Below are 15,914 nucleotides of genomic sequence, written 5' to 3' on the forward strand. Positions count from 1 at the left end.
TGAGGAGCAAAAAGTATATCAATTATGCAGCCACAATAGCACTGCTAGAAATTTGTTGGTATCAGTCAACTGAAAAACATTAAAAAGAAATCATTTCACATCAGCATTGCAATTCAGTTGCTGTTTCTGAAGTTTTACAGGATTGAAACAGCCTATTTTATTCTTTTTTTTCTCACCAAATGCAAAAGCTTCGAGGGCAGGGACTGTGTAATTTTTACCATTGTGTTCCCAGCATATATCACTGTGCTTTTCTCTAATTAGATACTATTGTCAGAAGGTGTTCTTTTGCTTGTTTGCTTGCTTGTTTTCTTTTTCTTTTTCTATTTAAGGTAATGTTTTAAATTGTGCGGTATGGTGTGATTCAGTTTGTAACTTTTGCTAGTTTATGTCACATTTAGCAAATTATGTCTACGAGTGTTGTGAAAAGTTATAAAAACCATATGTAATTTGTTATTCTTCATTTAAAATCATCTACATGAAATGACATGGAAATACTGAGGGAATCTAATTTAGTTTTAATTTTCTTTTTAGAGCAGTATACAAAGATGCTGATTTGTACCTATTAGACTCTCCTTTTGGGTACCTAGATGTTTTAACAGAAAAAGAAATATTTGAAAGGTATGTTCTTTGAATAACATAATATTCATGCTAAAAAACAAAGAAAGAATGACAACATGTCATAGATGCATATTATTCCTTGAGAAATTTGTCCACCATTGTGACTCAGTATTAAAGAATGTTACATAGCACTTACTAAAATCTGATTTTTTCCTTCACAGTCAAGATTCAATATCACTTTCATGAAAACTTTGTACCGCTTCATGCTAAACCAATTTCTTTCATTGCTATTGCTTTAATAATCACTAAGTAGCCTTTACAGTATTATTGCCTTGTGACATAGTATTTTAATTAATTATTATGCTTGAAGTTTTTACTTGCTTTTTTGTGTTAGTGTTTTATCCTATCTTGTCCTTAGGTAGTAAACTTCTTATGTTATTACATAGGCTGAGTGTTCAATGTTGAATGTAAGTGAATGTCTACCTCAATGCCTCCTTTAGAACCTGTTCTCAGTCACACAGAGCTTGGGCTTCACATTTCACTGGAGCTCCCAAATGGGGCTCAAAGTATGTGAAATTTCAAGGAGAAACAGTGATATGACTTGGCTTCAAAGTTGCCAAGTGATTACATAAGACTATAAAGTAGTTTGTTATGAGAATTGTCATGATATTCTTCTAGAAATAAAGATTTTAAACAAAAAAGGATATGGATATATGTGTGTATAAAATGGCAGCATTATTCCTGGAAGGAGCACCTTTCCTAGAATTTGGTTAAATTAATATATAAAATACTATTTTTACAAACAGTGACTGTGATAAGTAATTTTTACCAATACAAACTTTGCTAGCTATGTTAGTATATTAGAGTATGCTCTAGAATTATGCCTCCTTCTATACAATATATAATGTTTTAAATGCCTAAAAGAAATTGGTCTCCCGTAGATGGTTCTATTTGGGATTTAATTCTAGACTGGTGAGAAATTTTATTAGAGGAGGGTCAATTTATTACTTAATTCTTAGGTTTGTTGTTGATTTAACAAATCAGATTAGTCTTAATATAAATGATTGAGAACTAAATTGGTGGTCAATTTAAAATGTAAAAGGAAGTTAATAGAATATTTAAAGAACAAGAATGCTCTGACATTTTAGAAGATATATAGAAATAGAGACCACTCACCCAGGAATTTTAAAGGTCATCTAACAGTTCTCTCACTTTCTAGATGAATGAACCAAGACCTGAGGACAACCAATTTGCTCAAACTCAAACATTTATTTAATATAGATATTTAATTTCATTCTAGGTCTGTTAACACTCAGCTTTCCACTGTCACATACTATAATAATTCAGTAATACAGTATTTCACACTCTAATAACTCAAGAAGCACAAAATTAATTAGTACCGGGTATTTACTTTTAGAATTACTTTAAGTATACTAGCACTGTATTATGGAGATTTTATATGAGTAGATTAATAACATGTTAAAATGAAATTCATATAGTAGAATAATAAAGTGTTTATACAATTGATATCTTACTTGTATCTTTTTATATTCTTAAAGCTGTGTCTGTAAATTGATGGCTAATAAAACTAGGATTTTGGTCACATCTAAAATGGAACATTTAAAGAAAGCTGACAAAATATTAATTTTACACGAAGGCAGCAGCTATTTTTATGGGACATTTTCTGAATTACAAAATCTTCGGCCCGACTTCAACTCAAAGCTCATGGGATATGAATCCTTTGACCAGTTCAGTGCAGAAAGAAGAAATTCAATCCTCACTGAGACTTTACGGCGTTTCTCATTAGAAGGAGATGCTGCCATCCCCCGGAATGAAACAAAAAAACAGTCTTTTAAACAGACTGGGGAATTTGGTGAAAAAAGAAAGAACTCTATCCTCAATCCAATCAACTCTGTAAGGAAATTTTCAATTGTACAAAAGACTCCATTACAAATGAATGGCATCGAAGAAAATTCTACAGAGCCTCCAGAGAGAAGGCTGTCCTTGGTCCCGGACTCTGAGCAGGGTGAGGCTATCCTGCCTCGGAGCAACGTCATTAACACGGGCCCCACGTTTCAGAGGCGAAGGAGGCAGTCCGTGCTGAACCTGATGAGACATTCCTCGGTGAACCAAGGTCAAATCATTCACTGCAAGACAGCAGCATCCACACGAAAAATGTCCCTGGCCCCTCAGGGAGACTTAGCTGAAATGGATATATATTCAAGACGTTTATCACAAGGTAGTGGCTTGGAAATAAGTGAAGAAATTAATGAAGATGATTTAAAGGTATGTATAAATTATTAGTTATTTTATTTAATTTTATTTATTTTTTTATTCCGTGAGAGGAGGGGAGGCAGAGACAGACTCCCACATGTGCCCCTACCAGAATTCACCCATCAAGCCCACTAGGGTGCAATGCTCTCTGCCCATCTGGGGCATTGCTCCATTGCTCAGCAAGTGAGCTCTTCTTAGTGCCTGAGGCGGCAGCCATGGAGCCACCCTCAGTGTCTAGGGCCAACTTGCTCCAATCAAACCAAGGCTGCAGGAGGGGAAGAGAGAGAGAGGGAGAGAGAGAGAGAGAGAGAGAAAGTGAAAAACAAGAGTGGGAGGCATAGAGAAGCAGATGGGCACTTCTCCTGTGTGCCCTGACTGGGAATCAAACCTGGGACTTTCATATGCCAAGCTGATGCTCTAGGACTAAGCCAACCAGCCAGGACCTGTATTTTTTTTTTTTATTGATTTTAGAGAGCGATGAAGGAGGAGAGAAAGAGAGAGAAAGGTAAACATCAATTTGTTGTTTCACTTAGTTATGCATTCATTGGTTGATTCTTGTATGTGCCCTGAAGAAGGATAAAACCCTCAACCTTGGCTAATGGGATGATGCTACAACCAACTGTGCTAACCTGCCAGGGCTAGTGAGTTTTTCTGTTTGTTTTGTTTTTGCTTTTATTTAATTAATTTATTTATTTTGTCACAGTGTACAACTGAGTAAAATGCAATATATAGTATTTTACAAAATACAATATATAGTATGTTACAAAACTTACTCAAGTTATGGGTTTAGCATAAGGTTGATCTAAAGACTTTGAAAGTAACAAAGTTCATAATTACGTAAGCAACTTCAAAATGTAAAGGAATCAATTATTTCCTTTTGCAATGGACTTATCTTTTTATATAAAATGTATGTCAAAGCCATGGCTGGCGTTGGGTTTACTAAGCCAGTAACAATCATTATAAATTAGTAAAATTTAAAAATAATTAAAAATTATTATAAAACTGCTTTATTACCACCTTAAAACCTCTGTGGGAAAAGGTGAAGTATAAATAAATATGTAAACAGACAATAGCCGTTAATTAGAAGTATTTCTGTATGTAAGGTATATATGCATCCAGTCTCTCAGTAGGACTAACATTTTGGTTTTACATTCTGGATTATATATCAATCTTACCTGAATTTAATTAGTGTGAGCTTTTTTATCTTTTAAATTTGCTTCATACTTTGAACTTCTAGACAGGTTCCTCTTAAAGAAGGTGTGTAAAACTCAACATGTATAATTATACTAACACCAATCTTCAGATAGAAAGTTTTTTACATTAAGTTTTTAAAATTTATTTTAATTTATTGTGTTAACATGAATTCAAGCGTCCCACTGAATACAACACCCTCTTCCTCCTCTCTCATGTCCCTATCTATAACTCCTTTTCCCCCCTCCTCGAAACTCCCGCCCCACTTCCTTCTGGGACTTGCCATCCTGCTATCGGTATCTGTGTGTTATGTATATATAATTGCTCTAATCCCTTAACCTTCTCTGATCCCATCTCCTCATCCTCCTTCCCTCTGACAGCTGTCCCTCTGGTCCCTGTGACTCTGCCTCTCCCTCTATTTTGTTCCTCAGTTCATTTTGTTCCCTAAATTCCACATATAAGTGAGATCATATTATATTTGTCTTTCTCTGCCTGGCTTATTTCACTTAGCATAATAATCTCCAGGTCCATCCATGCCATTGCAAAGGGTAAGATTCCCTTCTTATCACAACCGCATTGTATTCCATTGTGTATATGTACCACAGCTTTTTAATCCACTCATCCACTGATGGACACTGGGCTGTTTTCAGATCTTGGCTATTTAAACAATGCTGCAATAAACATGGGGGTGCATATCTTCTTTTGAATCAGTGATTTGGTATTCTTAGGATATATTTCTAATAGTGGGATAGCTGGGTCAAAAGGCAGTTCCATTTTTAATTTTTTGAGGAAAGGCCATACTGTTTTCCACAATGGCTGCACCAGTCTGCATTTCCACCAGCAGTGCAGGAGGGTTCCCTTTTCTCCACATCCTTGCCAGCACTTAACTGTGTTGATTTGTTAATGAGCGCCATTCTGACAGGTGTGAGGTGGTATCTCATTGTGGTTTTAATTAGCATTTCTCTGCTGATTAGTGATGTTGAACATTTTTTCACAAGCCTACTGGCCATCTGTATGTCCTTTTTGGAGAAGTGTCTGTTCAGTTCTTTTGCACATTTTAAAATTGGTTTGTTTATCTTTCTAGTGTTGAGTTTTAGAAGTTCTTTATAAATTTTGGTTATTAACCTCTTATTAGATGTATTGGCAAATATATTCTCCCATTGTATGGGTTGTCTTTTTATTTTGTTAACAGTGTCTTTTGCTGTGCAAAAGCTTTTTAGTTTCATATAGTTTCATTTGTTCATCCTGTCCTTTATTTCACTTGCCCATGGAGATAAATCAGCAAAAAGAATGCTACAAGAGATGTCGGAGAGTTTACTGCCTATGTGTTTTTCCAAGACATTTATGGTTTTATGACTTACATTTAAGTCTTTATCCATTTTGAGTTTATTTTTGTGAATGGTGTAAATTGGTGGTCTAGTTTCATTTTCTTGCATGTAACTATACAATTTTCCCAACACCATTTATTAAAGAGACTGTCTTTACTCCATTGTATGCTCTTGCCTTCTTTGTCAAATATGAATTGACCATAAAGGCGTGGGTTTATTTCTGAGTTCTCTGTTCTGTTCCATTTATCTATATGCCTGTTCTTATGCCAGTGCCAAGCTGTTTTGAATACAGTGGCCTTGTAGTATAACTTGATATCAGGACGTTTGATACGTTCCACTTTATTCTTCATTTTCAAGATTTTTGAGGCTATTTGTGTTCTATATTGATTCCATATAAGTTTTTGGAATATTTGTTCTATGTCTTTGAAGTATGCCATTGGTATTTTAATAGGAATTGTGTTGAATTTATAGATTGCTTTGGGCAATATAGACATTTTAATGATGCTTATTCTTACTATCCATGAACACGGTATATACTTCCATTTGTTTGTATCTTCCTTGATTTCTTTGATCAATGTTTTATAATTTTCCAAGTACAAGTCTTTTACCTCCTTGGTTAAATTTACTCCTAGGTACTTAATTTTTTTCTTGCAATAATGAAGGGGTTATTTCCTTAATTTCTCTTTCAGACAGTTTATTATTGGTGTATAAAAATGCCACTGATTTCTGAATACTAATTTTATATCCTGCCACCTAACCAAATTCATTTATCAGGTCTAGTAGTTTTTTGACTGAGACTTTAGGGTTTTCTAAGCACATTATGACATCAACAAATAATGATAGTTTTACTTCTTCTTATCCAATTTTTATGCCTTTTATTTCTTCTTCTTGTCTGATTGCTATGGCTAGGACTTCCAGAAATATGTTGAATAAGAGTGGTGAAAGGGGGGGAACACCTGAGTTGTTTCCGATCTTAAGGGGATTGCTTTTAATTTTTGCCCATTGATTATAATGTTGGCTGTGGGTTTGTCATAGATGGCCTTTATCATGTTGAGGTATGTTCCCTGTATTCCCACTTGCTGAGAGTTTTAATCATAAATGGGTTCTGGATTTTATCAAATGCTTTTTTCTGCATCTAGTGATATTATCATGTGGTTTTTATCTTTCCTTTTGTTTATATGATGAATCACATTGATTGATTTGTGAAGATTATAACAGCCTTGCATTTCCAGAATAAATGCCACTTGATAATGATGTATGATTTTTTCATGTACTTCTGGATCTGATTTATTAATATTTTGTTGAGAATTTTAGCATCTATGTTCATCAGGGATATTGGCCTATAATTTTTTTCTTTGTAGTATCTTTACCTGGTTTTGAAATGAGGATTATGCTTGCCTCATAAAAGGAGCTTGGAAGTCTTCCTTCCTCTTGAATTTTTTGAAATAGCTTGAGAAGAATAGGAGTTAGTTCTTCTTTGAGTATTTGGTAAAATTCGCCTGTGAAGCCATCCAGTCCAGAACTTTTGTTTGCTGGGTTGTAATTCGTCTGTTTAGGTTTTCTGATTCTTCCAGATTGAGTTTTGGAAGATTATATGTTTCTAGAAATTTATCCATTTCACCTAGATTGTCCAATTTTTTGGCATACAGATCTTCATAATGTTTTCTTAGACTCCTTTGTATTTCTGCAGTGTCAGTTGTTACTTCTCCACTTTCATTTCTAATTTTATTTATTTGAGTCCTCTCTCTTTTTTTCTTGATGTGTCTGGTTAAAGATTCATCAATCTTGTTTACCTTTTTAGAGAACCAGCTCTTGGTTTCACTGATCTTCTGTATTTTTTTTTTTTTTTTTGGCCTCTATGTCATTTAGTTCCACTCTGATTTTTATAATTTCCTTCCTTCTTCTTCCTCTGGGCTTTATTAGTTGTTCTTTTTCTAATTCTTTTAGATGCAGGGTTAAGTTATTTATTTAAGCTTTTTCTAGTTTCTTAAGGTATGCCTATAATGCTATGAACGTCCCTCTCAGGACTGCTTTTTCTATGTCTGATAAATTTTGAGTTCTATGTTCATTTTCATTTGTTTCTAGGAAATTTTTTATTTCTTCCTTGATCTCATTGTTAACCCATTTGTTACTTAACAACATGCTATTTAGCCTCCAAGTGTTTGAATATTTTTTAGTTTTTCTATTGTAGTTGATTTCTAGTTTCATGCCATTGTGATCAGAGAAGATGCTTCATATGATTTCAAACTTCTTAACTTTATTGAGACTCATTTTGTGTCCTAACATGTGGTCTATCCTAGAGAATGTACCATGAGCTCTTGAAAAGAATGTGTATTCTGCTCCTTTGGGGTGAAAGGTTCTGAGTATATCTATTAAATTCAGTTGATTTAGTATGTTATTTAAAGCCACTGTTTCTTTGTTAATTTTCTATCTGAAGGATCTATCCATTGATGTTAGTGGGATATTAAAAATCTCCTACTATTATAGTATTGATGTTAATATCACCCTTTATGTCCATCAAAATCTGCTTTATATATTTAGGTGCTTCTATATTAGATGCATAGATATTTACAATGGTTATATCCTCCTGTTGGATTGCTCCCTTTATCATTATGTAGTGACTTTCTTTATCCCTTACTATTGTCTTTGTTTTAAAGTCTATTTTGTCAGATATAAGTATTGCTACCCCAGCTTTTTTTTTCATTTCCATTTGTGTGAAATACATTTTTCCATCCTTTCATTTCATTCTATGTGTATCTTTTGTTCTGAGGTGGGTAATCTGTAAACAGTATATGTACAGGTCCTATTTTCTTATCCATGCAGCTACCTTATGCCTTTTGATTGGAGCACTTAATCCATTTACATTTAAGGTTATTATTGATATGCAGTTGTTTGCTGCCATTTTATTCTTTAAATGTACAATCCTCTTTTTCTAGAGTTTTTTTTTCTTTGCTCTTTTTACAGCTGGCCCTTTAACATTTCTTGCAGTACTAGTTCAGTTGTAATGAATTCCTTGATGATATATATATATATATTTTTTGGTCTGGGAAGCTTTTTATTTCTTCTTCAAATTTAAATGATAGTCTTGCTGGATAAAGAATCTTGGTTGTAGGTTCTTGCTTTGCATCACTTTGAATATTTCTTGCCAATCCCTTCTGGCCTCAAGTGTTTCTGTTGAGAAGTCAGTTGTCATCCTTATGGGGGCTCCTCTGTAGGTAATTAAATGCTTTTCTCTTGCAGCTTTTAGTATTATTTATTTGTCTCTTAACCTTAGCACTTTAATTATGGTTTGTCTTGGCGTGGGCCTCCTTGAGTTTCTCTTTAATGGGACTCTTTGTGTATCTTGAACTTGTGTGACTTTTCCTTCATCAATTTAGGGAAGTTTTCAGCTATGATTTCTTCAAATAGGTTCTCTATCCCTTGTTCGTTCTCTTCTTCTTCAGGAACCCCTATGCTGCAAAGTTGTTTCTCTTCATGTTGTGACATAGCTCCCTTAGAGTTTCCTTGAGCCTCTTTTCTTTTTGCTGCTCTGCTTCTGTGCTTTCATTTATTATTTTCTCTAAATTGCTAATTCAATCTTCTGCTTCATCCAACCTGCTGTTAATTCCTTCTAGTGCAGTCTTTATTTCTGACATTGTATTTGTCATTTCTGACTGGTTCTTTTTTTATGAATTTCAGTGTCCTTCTTGATGCTTGCTATCTCTTTATTTGGTGCTCATTGTATCCTTTGTTGCTCTAAGATTTTTGAGCATCCTAAAATACATTGTTTTAAACTCTGCATCTGGTAGTTTTGTTACTTACATCTCATTCAGTTCTTTTTCTGGGGATTTCTCTTGTTGATTCATTTGGGTCACATTTCTTTGTCTATCCATTTTGTCCATGTATAGACTCCTCTTTTGAGCATGCTGCTTGTGTAGCTAGCTGAGTCTAGGGTTGGTATTGTCTGCCACCAGCTAGCAGTTTTGTTAGTTCTAGATCTTCTTAGGTTGGTGTCGGCTGTTGTTTGTAACCTGCTGTGGGCTACTTGTCTTTAGCCACTTCTCTTTTTGCTGTTTGTGACTGAGTTTTCTGTGCTTCAGTAGTGTAGGAGGGGCCAACCTGTGTATAAGGATCAGCTTCTTCCTGCTTAGAGCTGACAGCAGCTCTGTAAAAGCTTCAGTCTCCATAAGATTTGCCTCCATTTTCCAGCTGCTCCACCTCCTCATGCAGGTCTTCCCACAGTCTTCTGTAGAAAGACTGCAGTGTGGGCCCAGATTGGCTTCACCCAACCAATACCTCTAAAGGGTGTAAGGTTGTTGGGTTTGAGCAGCTGAGGTTGGTGATACAACATTAGTGTGACCCCCTATTTCAGGAGTCTCTTGGGCAGTAACTCAGTACAGGGATTGTGGATCCCTACTCCAGAGCCTAATCCCTCAGCCACTGCTGGGTACTCAAATTTTATTTCTCCCCAAGGTGAACAGCAGGTTCACATTGAGTGGGGCCAACAGTTCCCTCTTCAGTTCTTTCAGCTGATGAGACCTTGATCTCAGGGAGGAAGACTGAGAGAGTCCACTCCCAGGTCTGACTGTGCCTCCTAGAAAGTGGCTATGCCTTTTGACCAGATCCAACAATAAGTTCACAGGGACCCACACTTTGATGTCCATGCTGCAACCCTCTCTCCTTTTCTCTTTGGAGTCTATTCCAGCAGGTAGAATATCCAGCACCCAGGTCATCTGACTGTGTAGCTCCACCCTATCCAATGCACATGAGCCACTGTGCAGGTGCTGATAACAGAGAGCAAAACACACCTGTGCTGGGCCAGGTGTGATGAGCCCTTCATTAGGATACCATTCTAGCAAGAGTTGTTAGGTCCTGACCTGATGCTCTCTGCAGCTGGCCACTGGATGTGCAAGTCCTGTGCCTCCCTGGTAGAAAACTGGCACAGACCAGTGAGGCACACTACCCATGACTGGCCCTTAGCAACCTTTTTGGAGCTATAAACAATCCAGAGTTTGTGGCTGTCTCTCCTGGACCCAGGTGCTCATGGAAATACCAACTGCACACCTAGGCTGGCTTTTACTCACACTGGGCCTGGGGGAAAGTCTGCTTAAAAAGCCAAGGTCCCCTGAGTCCTTCCTTCTGCAGCCTCTGTCTGCTGGCTGCTTGTTGGTCTCCTCTAGAGTCTAGACCCTGCAGCAATTCAGGGATTAGGGATGGGGGTGGGGGTGTTTCTGCATCTCTGCCCCAAGTTTCAGTCCAGAGTTTTTTCACAGTCCTCAGTAGGGTGTGGCCCAAGAAGTCTGGTGGGTGTGCCCTCTGAGAACCAGATGTATGGTCTTCACACCCACAGCTTCAACTGAGTCTCCTGTGAAGTGTAAGCACCAGTCATAGACTCAGGAGAGCATGTGGATGTTGCTCCAGCCTCAGCACCAGAAAACTGAGTCACTGATGCACCCCTTGCTTCCTGGCCTCTCAGAATGACCCTTTTGCCCTGATTGGAGTAGGAAAGACTCCTGAGGAGGAAGCAGTTGCTTTTCACTAGGCTGATTCCTCTAAGAGATTGCTCTGCCCAAGAAAAGTGGCAACTACAGTACTGGAGAATGACTCAGCATAATAGGTTAGGATAGCTGCCCTCCACCCTGTCTTTCCCATGGCCTCCAACTTTATTGTCTCCTCATGCAACTCCAGTCCTCTCAGCTCTTCCTCCCTGGAGCCCTAAGTAAGTGGCTGTGAATGAGATTTTCTGCACAGGCCCTTTAAGATGGAGTCTGAGTCTCAGAAAGCTGTCTGTTTCTCGCAGACAAAAACCTGGCTCTTTTCACCGCCAAATTCTGTCTGGGCACCTCTTCTAGGCTCTGGGGCTCTAGGCTGGGGCTACAGGCCTGGGCTGAGCACCCACACCTCAATGGGTGACCTTCCTGCAGTGAGAGTTCCTCCGGACCCTATGCCGCCCCTTGCTCCTGGGAGCTGGGAAGCCCTTTCCATGTTTCTGCCCTTCCTACCAGTCTCAGTGGTTCTTTGGTGATCTTTGGTTATAGACTCCTCTTCCTTTAGTCCAAAGTTGGTTTTTCAAAATGATTGTTCTTAAATTAAGTTGTAATCCGTTTTGGTCCTAGGAGGTGGTAGTTGGAACATCCACCCACTCAGTTCCCAGCTTGGAATCCTACATTAAGTTTTAAAGAATAAAATGCTTTTATTTTTAAAATAGCAAGAGAAATAAGTGGAGGGGTCTTGTTTATTTTTTACTAAAAAAATTCTTCAAGTGCCTTGGATGAAACAGGCAGTGTTGTAAAGAATGGGAATGTTTAATAACATGATCAATTAAGAGCAGCATAACCTTTAGCAATCATGTCACTTAACATCTCCGGGCCAAGGTGTCCTTGTTTGTAAAATGAAGGAACAAAATAGGTTATCTCAGAAATACAGACTTTCAGTGTTTCCATAATTTTAAAAAAGATTTCCTAAAGTATAATTTATCTATGTGGTTTTAATATCAGTCTGAATGAATTTCTCTCAACTGCCCCAATTCAAGCAGCATCTAGGAAGTCAATATGTAGCCCAGATTCAAAGCCAGTTTATTTGACTCCAAAAACCTTCATACTTAACCAGTGTCCTGTGTTTTAATCTCATAGGACCCCTTTGAAGTGTTAGCGCTTCTTCTGTGAATTTTTTGACTTCATGAGAAATGAAAGTATCCTTTTTCTTCAGACTATCTAAAATCACTATTTTTCAAATGTTTGAAATGTATCTACATAGGACAAATAAAAATTTCTAGAGAAATCTACTGAAGAGTAGAATTACGCAATTGAAATCATAGCTGGAAAGAGAGATTATCCTAGTTTCCTCAGGAATAGACAAATTATCAGTTGACCTCAGGTCTATTGGGAGATTTCTATAGCTAGCAAAATTTCAAACTGTATTTGTCCAAGGACACCCTTAAGAAATAAGTTAAATCAAGAAGAGCTATGGGAAGCTTTGGTTTGATGGTACTATTCATTTAATTGTGACACTGGTATGCATTAAAATGGTCAAGTTGTCCCAGAATAATAGTTACCTAATCAGTTATATGCTTTCAGAAGTTTAGAGTGTTTCTCATTTTTCAAAAAGCTGTTGCTCCAGTGGACATTACACTGGCTGTGGAGTGACACCACATGTGTCATTCATAATGGTTTATACTGGTTGCAATTTATTTAGTGTCAAATAATAATATTTTTTTATTTTCACATATTCAAAATAAAGCCACAAAGTTCAGTGGTTTTCAGTCTTTTTACACTTGTGGACCAGTAAAAACAGAATTATATTGGGGACCGCTAAGGTAGAAATCGCCATGAGCATAAGCGAATTTGACTAAGATCATTAGGTCTGTGATCTTCATTCAATGTCTGGGTGGTTAATTCTTTCTTAGAGGGGCAAGAAATTTCCATTGGATGGGTCTGTGGTCTAGCAGTTGAAAAACACTGACTCAGGATGTGGAAGTGTCCCACCTCATTGTAATAACCATGATTCTTTCCTTCAGGAGTGCTTTTTTGATGACACAGAGAGTATACCAGCAGTGACCACGTGGAACACATACCTTAGATATGTTACTGTCCACAAGAGCTTAATGTTGGGGCTGATTTGGTGCTTACTGATATTTCTGGCTGAGGTAAGAGTTTTCTGCTATAAATATTAATGGGATTTAAAGTTAAAATAAGAATAATTTAGAAGGATATATGTATATACATGTACACATCTATAAACGTATATACAGAAGTATAAGTACACATGTAACTTCATATTGTATTATATTATATAGTTCTATATAGTTTTTCTACTGATATTGTATTATTTCTTATATACCATATAAAATAGACTTAAACACATATCTTCTATATGAAGACTTTTTAATAGAGAGATTTAAATTTTCAAAGTAGAATACCCTTACATGGATTGAAATTAAACACTGAGAATCATGTTATCTAAATGTTAAATTCATTTAAGTCTAGATAGTGTATTATTAAAAACGCAAGTAATGAATCACCACCTTTAAATGACTTTCTTAAGAAATAAAATAAACATATATTAGTGGCTTAGTAATAATTGTAAACAATCTTTTCAAAGACTTGAATTACCCACTTGCTCACATAATAGTTTTGTGTTCAACTCCACCCTCATGGTGTCTTTGCCCCGCCCCTGCTGTACTTGGCCTCAGCAGATTTTAAAAAGGGGACGGTGCCAGCAGCACTGTGGGCCACCAGATTTGTTACACGTCAGAACCAGAAGTTGCGTGATGGTGGGCGGTGCTTTTCTCTAGATCAGGAGCAGCCCCCTAAGGGTAGAAGGGGTGGGCAGGCGAGTGCCATTACTTTGAGGCTGAATGGAGAGCATTTAGCCTCCAGTCATCTAAAGAGGGCACCTGGACCTCAACCCCAGTCAAGGACTTGCTGAGAAGGAATTTGGGATTGGTTTCACTAAATCTTATTATTTATCAAGATAAAATGGAAACTCGGGTTTTTCTGTATGATTTTCCACATTTTTAAATGTGGGAAGTCAGTTAAATAAACACAAGTAAGCCCTACATGGGCACAACAAAAACACATCTATGCATTGACTCAGCCTGTGAATGACCGCTTAAGACATTTTTCCAGGGGACACTGCTGGGTGTATCCTAACATACAACTGAAGCTAACATGACAGCCACACTGCCTTCGGGGCAGAAGTGGGTCAGGACAGAGCTGCCTTCCTGAGGCTGTGTAAGTGTATACATCTGAAACCAAACCAATGGCTGCTGGTTTGTCCTGTTGTTAGGTGTTTCTAACCTCAATTAAGAAGTCTACATAAAATATCATCACTCTTCTGTGAGCAAGTAAGGCAGTGTTAAATGTCTAAAGGTATGTTCCTCCAAAATGTGCATGCTACTTCACCTCTAAACCATTTGTTTCCATTTGCTCTTCGGGTTCTGATGATATCTCTCTTGCCATACTAATATTTTAAATGAATAAACCAAATGAAGGTTTGATGTGATATACAGTGTAGCATAGTGTCAACTCTGGCATCAGACTGACCTGGCTGTGAATTCTAACTCTGTCTTATTAAAACTATGAAACTCAGCCAATTAACCTCCTTGAGCCTCAGCTTCCTCATTTATAAAATGGAGGTGGTAATAGTACCAGCTTCACCGACCATTTTTTGTGGAGTAAGAGACGTCATGATTGTAAAGCACTTAATGTAGGGCTTGGCACATACTGAGCAATGCTTGTTCTTATTAATATCCTTAAAGTCATATGATTATTACAAAGCTCAAGATCATTTAAGGTGAATAAGTCCATAGCACAGACACAATGAAAGTTTCAATAATTCCTTTTACACTTCAACAAAAATATGGGGTTGGGTCACTTAACAGTCTCACATGAGTAATAAATTGCATTGAAATATATTTTAAATTTACCTCACTAATCTTTGCCAGTCTTCTCAGATGAGCGACATCAATGTGAACGAAACCCAGTTCTGTGCTGCATTTATTCGTAAACCAGCCATTTATCATTATTAATGTTTTGAACCTTTGCATCGAAAGATTCACATTTCATGATTGTTTTTCTATTTACAGTGTTATGTAAGAAAAAATGGTCCTGTCTGAATGAGGTGGTGATTTATGTTAATTTACAGAACCTTTGTGGAATGTAACTCCATAGAGTTGAACTTACACAGGTTTCATAATGGTGTATAATTACTTAATTAATTAATTAGTGATTGAGCATTGAGCTGCTACATGTGCAGCATGTATTATTCAATATTATTAGCTCACTTAATCAATAAGACAGTGGTCTTTAGGCTAGAAACCACATTACAACAGAGTTTGCAAATGCTGATTAACTACCCATTATTAATTGAAGTTTTGAAATAATTGCAAAAATTTTTCTTTTTATTGAACAAAACAATTGATAATGTCATTCTCTAGGCAAGACATGATATAGTAAATGATAAGGATTTTTGACCAATATCTTGGAAGCAATTCCAATTAGCTTGCTCTCAAAAATTTGAATAAAAAAAAACTTGGTGATAATAGACAATAATAACAGTTTTAATTATGTGCACCATTCTACAAATGAACAAATTACTCACTCATGTTCACAACTCTGTTGCCTTCTTTGAATCAAAATTTACAAAGTTTTTACTTTTGATTAAGCTCCTTTCTTGATACCAGAGTCCTCCTTTTTTATTATCATTGAAATATCGTGTCATTGCTTTGCATCATGGTACAGGTGCTAGTCCAGGAAGATTGTTTAATCTTTTTAAAACTTGTTTTGAGCCTCATGCTCATCAGTATCAGAGAACTTAAAGTTTAAAATACATTTATTTCTTGATGAAGGTGATACATCCATTTTTAGATTTCATAGAGGCTGTATTTCAATTTAGATTTTATAATTATATACAGTAGGTTCAATAGGCTTCACTTTTACTGTACTGTTAGTCTTTCTAGGGTTCCTGCATGGCTATGTGTCATTGACTAGGTAGAGGAAAAACACAATAGATTAGGACGCAGTTTCCTGTTCCTTTTACAACAGATAGGGGGTACTATTTTTGACCAGAATAGTTTAAAAATTC

General features: G+C 36.6%; 1 protein-coding gene across 2 annotated transcripts in view; it reads left to right on the forward strand.

Annotated features, from left to right (window-relative positions):
- CFTR (CF transmembrane conductance regulator) overlaps window positions 1–15,914 on the forward strand; it is a 188,888-nt gene that overhangs the window by 103,542 nt on the left and 69,432 nt on the right. For both annotated transcript variants that reach the window (XM_066362550.1, XM_066362549.1), the window contains exons 13-15: window positions 532–618; window positions 2,118–2,844; window positions 12,847–12,975. In XM_066362550.1, coding sequence (XP_066218647.1) covers window positions 532–618; window positions 2,118–2,844; window positions 12,847–12,975 — 943 coding nt within the window. The remainder of the gene's footprint in view (window positions 1–531; window positions 619–2,117; window positions 2,845–12,846; window positions 12,976–15,914) is intronic.

This window comes from Saccopteryx leptura, chromosome 2, assembly GCF_036850995.1.
Source record: "Saccopteryx leptura isolate mSacLep1 chromosome 2, mSacLep1_pri_phased_curated, whole genome shotgun sequence".
NCBI classification, from domain to species: domain Eukaryota; kingdom Metazoa; phylum Chordata; class Mammalia; order Chiroptera; family Emballonuridae; genus Saccopteryx; species Saccopteryx leptura.